Here is a 16,148-nt window from a genome sequence, read left to right on the forward strand (position 1 = left end):
AAGGAGGCTGCGTGACACAGCTGTGTCTTCATGCAGGTGGTTGTAAGTGCAGCTGATGTGCATTGTGTGTCTGTGTGCTGCCACTGTCTCAGCCTCAGTCTCTGCTGAGTTGTTGTCACCGACACAGGACTCGCGCACTTTTATTCCTCCACAATGTTTCGGGGGTTGCCAGTGTCGGCCATTGTTTTCTCACCTTAGACATCATTTTAGGGATCTCTAGACAACAATTGTACCTGTTATGCTGCGTGTCTGTCTGTCTGCCTGCCTGCCTGTCTGCCTGTCTGTCTGTCTGCTGTAAAGTGCCATGGGCGTGTCCATGAGACCAGGATACGTCACCATGTAAGTTCACTGAAGTATTACTTATGTGTTACTAACATCAAGACCGGAAGTCACAACTCTACTTTCTTGTTTGTTCAGACACTCACCTGAAAGGTGAACCTAATGTTATTTCATGAGTTGACGAAGACGACTGCTCACCTGGACTCGATGCTGAAGACATAGCCCTCGGTGTCCACGGAGTAGAGACAGATGTAGTCGCCGATACACAGGTAGTCCCCCGCCCCCGGTGACGTCATCATCCTGACCTCCTCACTGCTGGACTGGCATCCCTGGCGACACAGAGACACGCGGGGTCAGTCTACTCGTCGCCACATACAACATGCACGCGCATTCACCTGCAAGGTGTGGGTACCTGTCAGGTAAGCCGGTTACCACCTGAGACTAAAGACACAAAGACACAGGTATCTGTACCTGAAAGTCACTCCACACACGCACACACACAGGCTGGGAGGACAATGGTCGTACCACGGACAGACAAGGAGGATGTAAAGTTGCTGCCAGAGATGTTTGCTAAAGAAGAAAGTCTCACACGCGCCGTTAACTCCAGGACGAGGCTGAGTGGTTGACAGGAAATGGCGGCGAGTTGTAATGTTGGGTCCAGAGTGACAGAAGGATCGCTCGCCAACCGTTGGGAACGGACTGCAGGCAGGTAGACGGTGAGCACGTGACATACGGAGGCTGAGGCCGTGACGTCACAGCCGTTGGCACCTACAGCGAAGAGGCGGGGCATGATGACGAGAGCGAGGCTACGGCGGAACTGCCATCTCTCTGTAGTTTGTAGGTCACGTGATGTGGACAGGCAGCGACAGGAGAGTTGATGATCGTGTTCATAAACAACTAACGGACAAGCCGGCACCGTTGTGTGTGAACGCTCAGGTGTGACGTCATGCGACTGATGTGACCAATAGCTGCATACCCCGACAACAAGCGTGAGTGTGGTTGTCAAGGAGACACGGCATTGTGCAGGATGTCGGACAGACGATGAGGAGGACACTGTCTTCACTGTCATGGAGGATGGTGCGCGAGACGACTTGATGACAACGACGAGGACGAACACGCAGAACTTTTATTTCATTTAATTTTAGTTTGGTGCATGTCACCCGAGACTCGACATCTGGGTATAGGTAGTACCCTGTCACTAGTCTTGTCAACTGACAGTGTGACGTGGCATACAGCTGTGTCATCAGCAAATGACTGATTAGACTCGGTCTGACTGTCACTGGGGCAACTACGCAACTGCCACTGACAAAGTGTCAGTCAACTGTCTACCTGCCTACTGTCACTGACAAAGTGTCAGTCAACTCTCTACCTGCCTACTGTCACTGACAAAGTGTCAGTCAACTCTCTACCTGCCTACTGTCACTGACAAAGTGTCAGTCAACTCTCTACCTGCCTACTGTCACTGACAAAGTGTCAGTCAACTGTCTACCTGCCTACTGTCACTGACAAAGTGTCAGTCAACTCTCTACCTGCCTACTGTCACTGACAAAGTGTCAGTCAACTCTCTACCTGCCTACTGTCACTGACACTGACACTGTCTCTACTCAGAGTGCACTACTACGGGTGCTCGCGTGCCGAAAGAGAGGGCGCTAATGATTATGAGGTGCACAGTGGGGTGTCGGCAGGTAACCAGAGGCGATACGGGCGCGCGGCCGCTTCACAGGACAATCGATGACAAAAAAACTGTTTCACTGTAACACCTCAATACTCCAGTGACGTCATCACACCGTCAGTGGGGGTCGAGTCCACAGAGTTCAAACTCTTCCGTTGATCAAAGCCAGTTGAAAATCACGCAATTAAAGCCAGGTAGCAATCTAGTGGTCAGCACCAGCTGACAATCAAGAGGTCAACACCAGCTGACAATCAAGAGGTCAACACCAGCTGACAATCAAGAGGTCAACACCAGCTGACAATCAAGAGGTCAACAGCAGCTGACAATCGGGAGGTCAACACCAGTTAACAATAGGCGATCAAAACTCCGAGAACAATGGAGTGTTAAAACTCAGGTGAGAGTAGAGTCAGTAGAGTGACTAACGCCAGTAAACAATCAAGAGGTCAAATCCAGGTAACAATCAAGTGACAGGTAGGTCAGGTGTTGTTTTCTGCCTTCACCTCCAACTGCTCCAAACTGCCTTCTGGGAAATAAAATGCTATCTTATGTTAAAACAGCCTCAGCAATGGAGACCCCGATATGTGGGTTGTGGGGGTCAAAGGTGAGGCGAGGCAGGCTGAGAGCTCCAAGCTGTGTCCATCACTCAGGCCGCAAGCGGCTGATGTAGAGGTCAAGGAGTGAGACGAAGCGGACACAAGGACCACGTGACAATGGACCACCAGCCTCGCATCACATCGCACTTCTCGCCGTCCTCATCCTGTGCCACGGGGCTTGTGTGACTGTCTCAGCCACGTGACACCAATGATGTCAGGCACTCGTCAGTGACAGCCTCTGGTGCTGCCAGGGTTCTGGGAGGGTGAATGGCAGTGGACAGTGTGAGGATGTCACAAAGCACGACGACAATCCCCAGTGTGGCCTCAGCCGCTGGACGATTCACTAACCGTGGCTGCCAGACTCCAGCAGAAGCTTGCTTGTTTGTGTTTTACGCCGTGTCAGCAGCTCGGGTACGTCACGGCTACCCACAGGAAGCTTGTAGTGAGGTCAGAGTGCGTCTTGTAGTCAACAGACTTTCAACGATTGAACCGCCATCTGTTGATTGCTGCTAACAGCCCGTAGTTCGTAGCCGAATCCTCTATTGGCTCATTAAATGAGTAGGTGTGTGTGTGGGTGTGTGTGTGGGTGTGTGTGTGTATATATGTGTGTGTGTGTGTGTCTTAGGAACAGAGTGTGTAGAAGGGTGGAAGACTGTCGGGTACGGCGAGTGCAATGTGCTGCAGGTGGCGACCGACAAACACCGGGTGTTCACCTCCAGACCTCGGGTAGCTGTCGTCACGTGGAGGACAGAACTCACTTCACTCACTCTGCTTCAAACCTACGTCCGCCAGGACTAAGAGGATGAGAGCCACGTGACTACAGACGGGAGGGCGCCACCTGAAGGGAAGAAGCAACTGAGTGACGTCACTAGAGGGCATTAACAGAGTGCAGCACGTGTCTTTACTTGTGTCAGTGGTCAGTGGTCAGTGCACGGACATTCACCAGTTTCACACACACACACACACACGGCATTTCACCGACTCGGACAGGTTTTCTCGGCAGCAAATCTCCGGATGTTCCGCGTGCAGCTGTGGACAGCGGCAAATGGCGGCACGCGAACAAGTGATGTGTCGCACACGATGCCATCTCGCCATCTCACCCTCTCATCATCTCATCCTCTCATCATCTCATCATCTCATCATCTCACCATCTCACAGAACACACCACCCGCGGACACACTGCCTGCCTCGCGCCGAAAGAAGAGCAAGATGAAATAAAACGGAGGAAACCAGACGGACACTGGAGTAGGGGGATCCTCATGATAAGTCCGGTAGTTACCTCCACACGCTAGAGTGGCTAGACAGTTGAGCGAAGGGAGAGCACCGTGGGGGGGGGGAGGGGTGCATCTTGTCCCTTCAGGGTTGTTCTACCCCAGGTGTTGCGGGTGGCTGTGGTCAAAACCTCATTCAGCGGCTACTCTGGGGGTAAGAGAGTAAAGTACAGGAGACATGATACAAGACATTTTATGTCAGTGAGGTGATTGTGTCTGAGTTGGTATCTCGAGTGTGAGTGACAGTTGGTAGAGTGAGTGACAGTTGGTAGAGTGAGTGACAGTTGGTAGAATGAGTGACAGTTGGTAGAGTGAGTGACAGTTGGTAGAATGAGTGACAGTTGGTAGAATGAGTGACAGTTGGTAGAGTGAGTGACAGTTGGTAGTGTGACAGTTGGTAGTGTGACAAATGGTAGAGTGAGTGACAGTTGGTAGTCTGACAAATGGTAGTGAGTGACAGTTAGTAGTGTGTGTGACAGTTGGTAGTGTGAGTGACAGTTGGTAGTGTGACAAATGGTAGAGTGAGTGACAGTTGGTAGTGTGAGTGACAGTTGGTAGTGTGACAGTTGGTAGTGTGAGTGACAGTTGGTACAGTTGGTGAGTGTGGACAGTTTGGTAGTGTGACAAATGGTAGAGTGAGTGACAGTTGGTAGTGTGACAAATGGTAGAGTGAGTGACAGTTGGTAGTGTGTGTGACAAAGTGGTAGAGTGAGTGACAGTTGGTAGTGTGACAAATGTAGAGTGAGTGACAGTTGGTAGTGTGACAGTTGGTAGTGTGACAGTTGGTAGTGTGACAGTTGGTAGTGTGAGTGACAGTTGGTAGAATGAAGTGACAGTTGGTAGAGTGAGTGAGTTGACAGTTGGTAGTGTGACAAATGGTAGAGTGAGTGACAGTTGGTAGTGTGACAGTTGGTAGTGTGACAGTGGTAGTGTGACAGTTGGTAGTGTGACAATGGTAGAGTGAGTGACAGTTGGTAGTGTGACAGTTGGTAGTTGAGTGACAGTTGGTAGTGGTGACAGTTGTAGTGTGACAAATGGTAGAGTGAGTGACAGTTGGTAGTGTGACAAATGGTAAGTGAGTGACAGTTGGTAGTGTGTGTGACAGTGGTAGTGTGAGTGACAGTTGGTAGTGTGACACGTGACAAATGGTAGAGTGAGTGACAGTTGGTAGTGTGAGTGACAGTTGGTAGTGAGTGACAGTTGGTAGTGTTGTGTGTGAGTGATGACAGTTGGTAGAGTGAGTGACAGTTGGTAGTGGTGACAGTTGTAGTGTGACAAATGGTAGAGTGAGTGACAGTTGGTAGTCTGATGAGTGAGTGACAGTTGTAGTGTGTGACAGTTGGTAGTGTGAGTGACAGTTGGTAGTCGTGAACAAATGGTAGAGTGAGTGACAGTTGGTAGTGTGACAAATGTGACAGTTGGTAGTGTGACAGTTGGTAGTGTGAGTGACAGTTGGTGTGTGACAGTGGTAGTGAGTGAGTTGGTTAGAGTGAGTGACAGTTGGTAGTGAAAATGACAGTGAGTGTAGTGTGTGTGACAAATGGTAGAGTGAGTGACAGTTGGTAGTGTGTGTGACAAATGGTAGAGTGAGTGACAGTTGGTAGTGTGACAGTTGGTAGTGTGAGTGACAGTTGGTAGTGTGACAGTTGGTAGTGTGAGTGACAGTTGGTAGAATGAGTGACAGTTGGTAGAGCGAGTCAGGCACCTACAGGACTGTGGCCATGGCAACCCGTGTGTGCTTGTTTACTACAAGTGTTTACAACTTCATACAAACACTTACAAAGGTAAATACGTGTTTGACAGCAGAGCAGCAACATCAACAACAAGGACAACATTGGAGGCCTGCTAGGCGACAGTTGTTGTTGTTGTTGTCATGTTTTATACAGGATGTTTACAGACAGGCAGAGAGGAACACAAACAGTCCACGTGTTGGTTGTCATCACAGAGTTTGTGTCATGGAGATAATTATTGTGTATCACAGATGTTTGTTGTTGTGTACAGTGCCAGATGTTGTTGTGTACACAACACAAGGAGCTGTCTGTAGCGGCCAAGATGGCGGCGGAGTGTGTCCGTCACTGCCGTGACGTCATGGTAGTGTAACATTGCAGGCAACACGAGTTCAGCTCAGTTTATATTTCATCTTCACTTTCTTCCCTTCAACAATTTCATGTTCTTCGCTCCTTCAAACTGTCACCTGATCCTCCTGGCTACCAGCTTGTGTTTCCTTGGAGAGGAGAGCATGGCTGTCGGCTGGCTACTGTGACGTGATGAGCACGTGCACCGGCCGCCCGCTGTGACGTCACTTGACGACTGGTGCTCTTGTGACTAACATCAAGTCCGGCAACAGCCGTCTGTCGACACTTGTAGCAAGTACTGGCAAGTAACACTACGAAGTCAGGAGTGTGATTAATGAGGTATACACTAACTGTGTACAGCAGCGCTAACATACACTAACATACATTAGCACGCACCTGCTAACTCCGGAAACCGTTGATGATCAGATAACAGCTGGCGGTTAATTTGACAAACAACTCATTACTACTGAGCACTGAGCTGTTCAGTCTGTTGACAAACAAACACCTCATTACTACTGAACATTCAGTCTGTTGACAAACAAAATATCATTACCACTTAACACTGAGCTGTTCAGTCTGTTGACAAGTGACTAAGCTGTGACTGTCTCAGTCTCGCTCATTGTCAGTCAGACGATCGTGTGACATGTCACATGACAGAGCACTTGGCGGTTTCCTGGAAACACCTTGGAGCGCCCATCAAAAGCCAGGTTTGAGGTGAGGGCGACGCATTAAGCAGAGAACAGAAGGCAGACATGCAGGGTGCAGTGGTTGCTAGGGGATACCAGAGAACTCTGTGACGTCAGCCCTCGCTCCTGGTACTGACAGAGGGAGGAGAGAGGGAGGAGAGGCTTAACATGCAGTTTGGTATCCCGATATGCATTGCGAGAGGCAGGCGCTGCTGGGCTACGTTGATTGACGTCATCAACTGCTCAGCCTCGCTTTGAGGAGGACAACTGAGTCCCACTCAGTGCTTGTCACAGCGACCGCGTGTCACGTGATCTTTACTTCTCAAACCATTCTTGTCCGCGATGACAAGTCTTTCTCTGCTCCTGGAGGAGGAGGTACATCTATCAGAGGGTCACCAGAGACCGGAGGGTTCAGCCCCCAACCGTCCGCCACACGTAGTCGGCGCTGCTCCACGTGAAGCACGACAGGGGCCGGTACTGCGTGGACGGAACTGTCACGAGTTGTCTCCCTTGACAGCGGAGAGAAAGGTGGGAGGAAGTCCAGTAGGAATTTGTCCTCGTCAAGTCAGTCTCCTCCCCTCACCGCCATTGCACATTCATGTCGTGCCTCCCTCCCCTTCCTCCTACATTCGTGATAAGGTGCCGGACACCGTTCCCTTGGCAACGCCAGCCACTGTCCCCACAAGAAGTATGGAGTCAGTCAGTCCAGTCCTACCCGCCCCCAGCAAAGCAGTGTAGACAATAAAAGATGAAACGAAGGACAAAAGTGAGACTGAGACTGCTTGTGGGAGTCGTTGAGAGACTGACAACAACGTAGGAAGACTGAGAGACAAACACATCGCAAGGAATAAACAGGGTTCACGAGTGACGTAGTGCACATTGGCCTGGGTGTCTGGTGTCTCGTATAGTTAGTGTGTAGTTACATCAGGTCACTGTCTAGTGTCTCGTCACAGGTTACAGCACGTCACTGTCTAGTGTTTCGTCACAGGTTACATCACGTCACTGTCTAGTGTCTCGTATAGTCAATCACAGGTTACATCACTTCAGTGTCTACAGGAAATGTGTGTAAATCTCAAGTTGGTCACGTTTTGGAGTCCAGTGGTTACGGGGACGAAGGTGACAAAACGTTGTGACGACGACGTCACCGTACGTTACACATCAACGGCTTTATGACGTCGGTAGCCTTGAGTAGCCAACTAAGATAAAAAAACATGAACCATCATCAAGCACCACCACAACATCCGCAGGTGAGCGGACGACAGAATGAACGTGTACAGGAGCACGTGTACACCATGTACAGCAGTCGACATGTCACGACACACCTGAGTGTCACAAACACTGACTGCACAAACAAACATCCGGTCAGTCAGCAAACATACGAACTGATAGTGATGAGCGTTTGACATGAGTAGACACGAGAGCAGCCACATCCTTGGTGTCATGACATGAAAGCCTCACAAACCTGACACGAGGGTGTCATGAGCCTGACATGAGTGTCACGAATGTGACATAAGGTGTCATCAACGTATCACACGAGTGTCATCAACGTGCCCCTAAAAGGAGAACGTCACGATCCCGACTTTGACATTGTGCGTGACTGTCACCAACAGCTCAGACGATGTGAAGCACCAGCCGGTTGAGGTCGCTGGGTGGCTTGGCGGGGAAGGAAGTGACGTCAGTGTTAAGGTCACGTGTTTCAGTTCCGCAATAACACGAGAGAGGATCAAATAGTCCAGACTGGAAATAACTGAAATCGTATTCTGTTTCTTAACCTCTGACCTCTAACGCTGCCGGGTGTTCACACAAAGGGAGTAACACCTGTGAGCACGTCACGATCCACCCTCCGTACAGTTTTGGTGACAGTGGAATGGCTGATAGTGGCTCCCCCTGCTGGCCATCTTGGAAATAAAGCAGCGTGCCGTGTATCTGTGTGTGAGTGTGTTTGTGAGTGTGTGTATCTGTGTGTGAGTGTGTTGGGGAGGGGAGGACAGCTGTCTACAAGTGGACCCTCACCAGCTGAGCCGGGGGAACATTGTGTTTTGTCGATGGCGCAGTGAGGGGCCGGCGGGCCGGCTGCTTGGTGTAGGTTGCTCCTCACCTAGCTTAGTTTTACTCATTCCCCTCTTCCCCCCCCCCCATAGCTAATATTGCAGATGACCCCTCCCTCACATAACAAAACTACTGTGGTAACATGAGTGTCAACCTGTCAGGCTAGGGAAGGGACAACAACCTACCATTGTTACATACTTGGCTACATTGACCCGCGCGTGAGTAAACTCGACTCAAAGCGCGATAACATGGACGCGCAGCTTGCTGCGTCTGCCACAGAGGCGCTACACTCGCTGAAAGACAACAGCTGGCAACAAGAATAACATGGAATATGTTTGAATAAAATAGTTGGCTTGGCCAGGTGAAAACACAAACTTTGGGAGGTAGCGTGTACGCATGCGTGAACGTGCGCTGGTGCGTGTAGCGGGTGCCGTGGTGGGCGTTCACCTTGTGAGAGATGGTGAGATGGATGTTTGGCGTGAGTGTGTGTGAGTGTGTGTGAGTGAGTGAGTGAGTGTGAGTAAGTACGGTCCGTGTGTGTGAGAGAGAAGGAGAAAGTGACGGAATGTCAGTGTGTCACTCCTGGAAGCCACTGTGTCAGACAGTTATGACGTCACAGTTCTGGAAACCTGTGGGCCGGTGCTCTTACACCTGCGGCCGCCAGGTGTTGGTCTGTGCCGGGCGGCACCAGGCGCACGCAGACACTGGCGGTCGTGGCGTCACGTGTGATTAAAGATTTTGCAGAGCCGCCTGGTGACGTCTGTTGGCACAGATGATCAAAACCACTGGCTTCCTGCAATCAATAGCCGACACTGGGACTCAAACCCTCACCTCCAGCAATCAGGTGTTGTTGATGTCACATGAAAGTACGGACTGCAGTTTGTTTACGTGTCATGACAGTACGACACTTGTTTACACCTGGGAACAATCGGCTTTGTGTTCACACTGGGCTAGTGTTTGTGTTTGTGTTGACACCAGATTTAACCAGTGTTTGTGTTGACACCAGGTAGTGTTTTGTGTTGACACCAGCTCTTGTGTTTGTGTTGTGTGTTGACACCAGACTTGTGTTTGTGTTGACACCAGACTAGTGTTGTGTTGACATGTGTTTGTGACACCAGACTAGTGTTTGTGTTGACACAGGCAAGTGTTTTGTGTACCCAGGGCACACGTGACACCAGATTTAGTGTTGTGTTGACACCAGATTAGTGTTGTGTTGACACCAGGCAAGTTTGTTTGTGTTGACACAGACCAGGCAGTGTTTGTGTTTGACACCAGGCTGTTTGTGTTTGTGTTGACACCAGGCTAGTGTTTTGTTGTTGACACCAGGCTAGTGTGTTTGTGTTGACACCAGATAGTGTTTGTGTTGTGTGACACCAGCATGTTTGTGTTGACACCAATTGTTGTGTTTGTGTTGACACCAGGCTAGTGTTTGTGTTGACACCAGATTAGTGTTTGTGTTGACACCAGGCTAGTGTTTGTGTTGACACCAGATTAGTGTTTGTGTTTGTGTGACACCAGACTAGTGTTTGTGTTTGTGTGACACCAGGCTGTGTTTGTTTGACACCAGGCAGTGTTTGTGTTGTGTGTTGAACCAGATTAGTGTTTGTGTTTGTGTTGACACCAGACTAGTGTTTTGGACACCAGGCAAGTGTTGTGTTTGTGTTGACACCAGGTAGTGTTTGTTTGTGTTGACACAGACTTGTGTTTGCGACCTGTTTGTTTGTTTTTGACACCAGGCAGTGTTGTTTGTGTGACACCAGGCTGGTGTTTGTGTCAACTCACAACATCGTGCATGTCTGTCTGTCTCTCTGGCAGGACGAGCGCAAAGAAACTGATCTGGTGTCAAGAACGAAGAAAGTTTTCTCCTGGAAACCATGGCGACCTTTTGACACGTTAAACTGTTGTTGACAACTTGCCGACATTAACAGATGTTGGGGAGAACTGTGATAAACACAGTCACAACTGACCTCACAGCAAAGAACTCTATGCTAAACTATGTCAACAACTACACAAACAACTCTGTCAACATCAACAACAGCTACACTACCATCTGTATCCCGCAGTCAACATCAAGTTTACAAAGTTTTGCTCAGACTGACTCCCGGGTTGACAGAACTTTGCTGAAGGAAGCAGCGCGACACCAGACAGACATCCCACGACAGCGACTTGTGTCACGTGTCTCGTGTCACGTGTCTTGTGTCTTGTGTCTCGTGTCTCGTGTCTTGTGTCTCGTGTCTTGTGTCTCGTGTCTCGTATCTTGTGTCTCGTGTCACGTGTCTGGTGTCTCGTGTCTCGTGTCGTGTGTCACGTGTCTTGCCACACACGCGGACATTTGTATGGTTGATTTCCCTGAGGACATCATCTTGCCAATGTATCAGCGCAGCCTCCAGTGCAGTGAACTTCTCTGTGAGCGTGTCAAGCATCTATCAAGGTAAACAACTGCTGCTGTGTCAGTGGTCAGTCAGTCAGTGTGTCAGTCAGTCAGCTGTCAGTGTCAGTGTCAGTGCAGTCCAGTGTGTCAGTCAGTGTGTCAGTCTCAGTCAGTCAGTGCTGTCAGTCAGTCAGTGCTGTCAGTTCAGTGTGTGCTGTCAGTGGTGTCAGTCAGTCAGTAGTCAGTCAGTGTTGTCAGTGGTGTCAGTGAGTGCTCAGTCAGTGGTGTCAGTGCAGTCAGTCGTCAGTGGTGTCAGTTTCAGTCAGTGCAGTCAGTGTGCCGTCAGTGTCAGTGTCAGTGTCATGTCTGCAGTCTGTCAGTGTCAGTGCAGTCAGTGCTGTCAGTGGTGTCAGTGCCGTCAGTCAGTGCTGTCAGTGCTGTCAGTGCTGTATTCAGTGCTGTCCAGTGCTGTCCAGTGGTGTCAGTAAGTCAGTGCTGTTCAGTGCAGTCAGTCATTGTGATGCTGTCATGCTGTCACAGTGTCAGTTAATTGCAGTGGTGTCAGTAGTCATATGATTCATTAATAAGTAAGTGACACACGCTTTGCTTGGTGACTTGAATAATGTCTTGATGTAATGTTTAACTGATTGTAATGTTGATTGTAGTTTGGTATGTAATGTTTGATTGTAGTCAAGTTCTTTATTGTAAGTCTGACACATGTCTTGACTTAATACAGTGATGACGTTCCTACTTGCTGCAGCGTTTGTCGCTTGATTCCAGAAGTAGACACCAGCTGAACGAACCACTTGTGTGACATGACAGTGACGTAGGCGCAGATGTCACACACTGGTTAGTGCACAAAGGTCATGGGTGTCGACAAGTGACAGTGAACTGCTTCATTACTTCTCTCCACATTGTCAGCAACATTGAATATTAGACTCGTGCAACGATGTGTGTGGCTTGTCTTGTACCTGGCACTTTTATTTGTTTACTTCAGTCTCACTTGTGTGCACACACACACACACGCACACACAGCATACACACACACACACACACACGCACACGCATGTACACGCATACACACACACATATACACGCATACACACACACATATATACACGCACGCACTGTCCACCCAATTAAAAAGAAGAATGGAATGAGTGTTGCGGAGAAGAAGATAATGGAAGTGGCGCTGCACGGACATAGTCCACCTCCCGTGACCCCCTAATTCATCACAACCCAGGGTTCGGCTGGTGCACGGGTGGCAGGAGACAGCCTCCCAGGACACCAAGGGCAGTAGGAGAAAGAGCAACACCCGCCATCTCCTATTTACCTCCACCCGCCGCACATGAAGCCACCAACACCAACATGGGAGTGCCAGACATGGCCGCCGTCGTCTGTGGACACCCAGCCTGGGAGCCAGCCGCCCACCCGACAAACACCAGCCTCCACCCGACAACAGCTGACACAACTACAGTGTAACACCTATGGTCACCCTCACATCTCGGGTACTCACACTACGTCACACATCAGCTACTAACAGGGCTGTGTCGTCAGAACCACAGCTGCCAGTACAGCTGCCAGTACAGCTGGCCAGCACAAAACTTCTTGCTGCTGCTGCTGCTGCTGTTGTTGTTGTTGTTGTTGACCCCAGCTAGTGTGTTTTGACACTTGAGCTCAACATCTCTGTGAGAGCTGTGGGACTTGGCCAAAACTGAGGGTTTGTGTTGAAACCGATTCTGCTGTTGGCGCATGCGTACAACAGATCGTTCGCCCAACCCATGCCAACAAAAAAACAAACAAACAAGAAGTTCGGTCCATCTACAAATACTCAGAGGATGAGTGGTCAACACGAACTCCTCTCATATGTACAGTGCTAACAGTAATCAGTGTCCAACATCTGTCCCGTCATGCACCGGGCAGTCACATCAGCTGACCCCTAGTGACGTCACAGGTACAGTCCGCCAGTCAGCGTGTCATCACATTGCTGACATGACAACAGGTCAGCATGTAAGTCCACCGTCAGCTGACTGTAGGTGTTGACTGCAGGACTGAGGGAGGAACAGGTGTCGTGTCTTACAAGTTGTTACACCTGGCGCCGCCATGTAGACAGAGACAGAGACAGAGAGACAGAGACAGGTGAGAATTGATTCCCGACTGTCGGTTGTTACAATCACATGTCACGCGTGGCTACACACAGTTCTCTACACCTAACGGCTACAACAGTTACTAGGAGGTGACAGGTGTGTCACACACTGTGGTCAGCAGCATGGCGACAGATGACAGCCGCCACAGGACAACTGACACACGGGGAGGGAGGTATCGATGGCCGAGGACTGCGGGAGGTAGCGGGGTGAGGACACAGAGCGCGGACACCGTGACTGACACTGTGACACTGTGACACTGACACTGTGACACTGTGAGGCTCATTACGACCACCACTAATGAGCTGCTCCACACTAATTAGTGCTTTTGTCTACAAGTCACAATCAGATGACGTCTGTACTTCCGCACGCGCATGTGTGTAGGAGGGTATGAGGTGGGAGTTTAACGGTCACTATTGTCAATATTAATTAAAAGCTAATTAACTGTGGCACAAAGTGAGTTCCACTGTTCCTCCCTCACTCCTCACCCTCCCGCCGCAACATGGCGGCACAGCATCAACAGCATCAAGATGGCGGGATGATGATGATGATGTCTATTTGTAATGCGCAGGTATCCATTCAGAACAATGCTCATTGCGCAGCGAAAAAAACAAAATAATAATAATAATAAAAAACATCAACATGGTGGGACATCAACATGTCGGCACAACATCAACACGGCGGGACATCAACATCAGCTGACAGTTGACAGAATGACACTCTTGTCTCTAACGGTCTTCAGTTCATTAGCAAGAGAACACTTAGTGTCTTCACAGCCCACTGGCAGCTGGAGAGAAAGGCCAGCAGCTGTGTGTCTGGCTCCGTGTCCGGACAGATGGACGACTGCTACAACTAACTTGTGGTCCTGGGTGCAGGACATGATGTCTGCGACAGTCGCTACAGTAGTCACAGACATGACAGTCTCACCTGACAGGACAGTTGTCAACTGCTGTGAGGACACGATACCAACGTCATACCAACATCATTCCAACATCATACCTACATCATAACAACATCATACCAACGTCATAACAACATCATACCAACGTCATACCAACATCATACCAACGTCATACCAACGTCATAACAACATCATTCCAACATCATAACTACATCATACCAACATCATACCAACGTCATAACAACATCATACCTACATCATACCAACATCATACCAACATCATACCAGCATCATAACTACATCCTAACGGCTGTGACAAACAATTGGTCAAACCCCACCAAAGTCAGTAATGAGTGATTAGTCACACGCCATGTAGAGCAATTAATACATCCCATAATGAAACATTGCCAATACTGTCTGCGGGACAATCATCACGAAATAATTGGTAATAATCAACACGAGACAATCCATAATTACTCATTGTAATACCGCACGTGACACAGTTCCTAATTAATCGTAATTATGAAACTGAGACAACCTGAGACAGTCCAAGACACCCAGAGACAACCTGAGACACCATGAGACAACCTGGGACCACATGAGGCACCCTGAGATACCATGAGACGTTCTGAGACATCCTGAGATACCCTGAGATACCCTGAGATACTCAGAGATACCCTGAGATACTCAGAGATACCCAGAGACAACCCGAGACACTGTGAGACAAGTACGGACTACGGGTATGTAGGGTACACCAGCCACCCGACAGCAGGTTGTGGCAGCCCCATGTTGAAGTGAGAAGGGTGACTTACCCTGAAGTGAGGTTGTCGCCGCCTCCAGTATCCACACCACAGTGCACAGGCTCGGGAGGCACCAGCAGAGGGCGCAGCTCCACAAGTTACAGTGCAATCGAAGGCTCCATCAGGGGGCGTGCGCGTGAGGCTCACAGCGACGTCACACAGAAGGTGATGCGCGCGCAGCTTCCGTCCAGCGCGGGACGGCCTGCATGCGCCAGGGGTGCACACAGCACGTGGGCCTCCCCCCGACGGGTAGTTGGCCGCTTGCAGCTGCAGCCACTACAATGACGACACCAGCCAATCAAAAGGCCGGCAGTCAGCGCCACCACTGCTACAGGCAGCAAGGGGAGTGAATGCTGTTTTCTCGTCGGATTGTCGGCCTTGCATGCTTCCTGCTGCCTCGTCCGTGCATGCTGGGAAGGCGGCTAACGACTTTCCGTTCTTACAGAAGAACAGTTCCTGTCGTTTGTTGTAGCAGTCGGTGATGACGTAGGAGCAGCTTTCAGCGGCCACCTGGCGGTGTACTGTGACGTCACAACACAGTCAGCGAGGGACTCGAGTACTGCAATCACATTCACATTCAATCACATCACACGTTATGGTGTGTACAGGCCTCCTCCACACAGTCACTGCACACAGACAGTGTAATACACAGAATATATACATACATTACATACATGTGTAGTACACATGTCTACATATACATACATCATATATATATATAAGCATAATAATATACACATACACACACAACGCGCAAGCATACACAACCATACACAGCATTCAACACACACACACACACGCCTCACCCTCTCTCTCTCACACAAGATGTAATTACAGTCCATGCCGAGGCACAGAAATATCTTTCAAAAGGATCGACAGTTGCAGCAAATGGCGCCTCGTCTTGACCCCCCGCCAGCCCCGCCAGCCCCGCACTGAAGTGACAGACTGCAGCCGAGCGATGTGGAATGATTGACAAAATCATTCTTTGGGATAAATTTTTGTGTTCTTGTGATTTCGCTCAAAACACAGAGCCTCCCTCCTTCTGTGCGCCGGCACTGGAGAGACACGAGACAGAGCGAGATACATTATCTCCCCTTCCTGTGAGTTGTCTGTCGGGAAGAAGTCCCCATTAGGCGCAGTGATACCAATCTAGTCCCACCATCTTTTTGTTTTTCAAAATTTGCATAGAGTGGTGCGGTACATGTCGCAAGGCGATGTCAGACTGTAGGGGTGCACTGGGTGGCTTTCTGTGTAGGAGGGAATAAAGGTCAAAGGTCAATACAAGACACACAATTCGTAGCAGGTCA

The 16,148-nt window shown here is 49.7% G+C and overlaps 1 protein-coding gene across 1 annotated transcript in view; it reads right to left on the bottom strand.

Annotated features, from left to right (window-relative positions):
* LOC112576818 (inositol 1,4,5-trisphosphate receptor type 3-like) overlaps nt 1–14,982 on the bottom strand; it is a 116,427-nt gene extending 101,445 nt beyond the window's left edge. Inside the window, 2 exon segments of the mRNA XM_025259575.1 lie at nt 478–608; nt 14,854–14,982. Of these exon segments, the coding sequence (XP_025115360.1) occupies nt 478–578 (101 nt within the window). The 5' untranslated portion in view covers nt 579–608; nt 14,854–14,982.
* Between the last annotated feature and the right edge of the window lie 1,166 nt (nt 14,983–16,148).

This window comes from Pomacea canaliculata, linkage group LG12 (genome assembly GCF_003073045.1).
Source record: "Pomacea canaliculata isolate SZHN2017 linkage group LG12, ASM307304v1, whole genome shotgun sequence".
NCBI classification, from domain to species: Eukaryota; Metazoa; Mollusca; class Gastropoda; order Architaenioglossa; family Ampullariidae; genus Pomacea; species Pomacea canaliculata.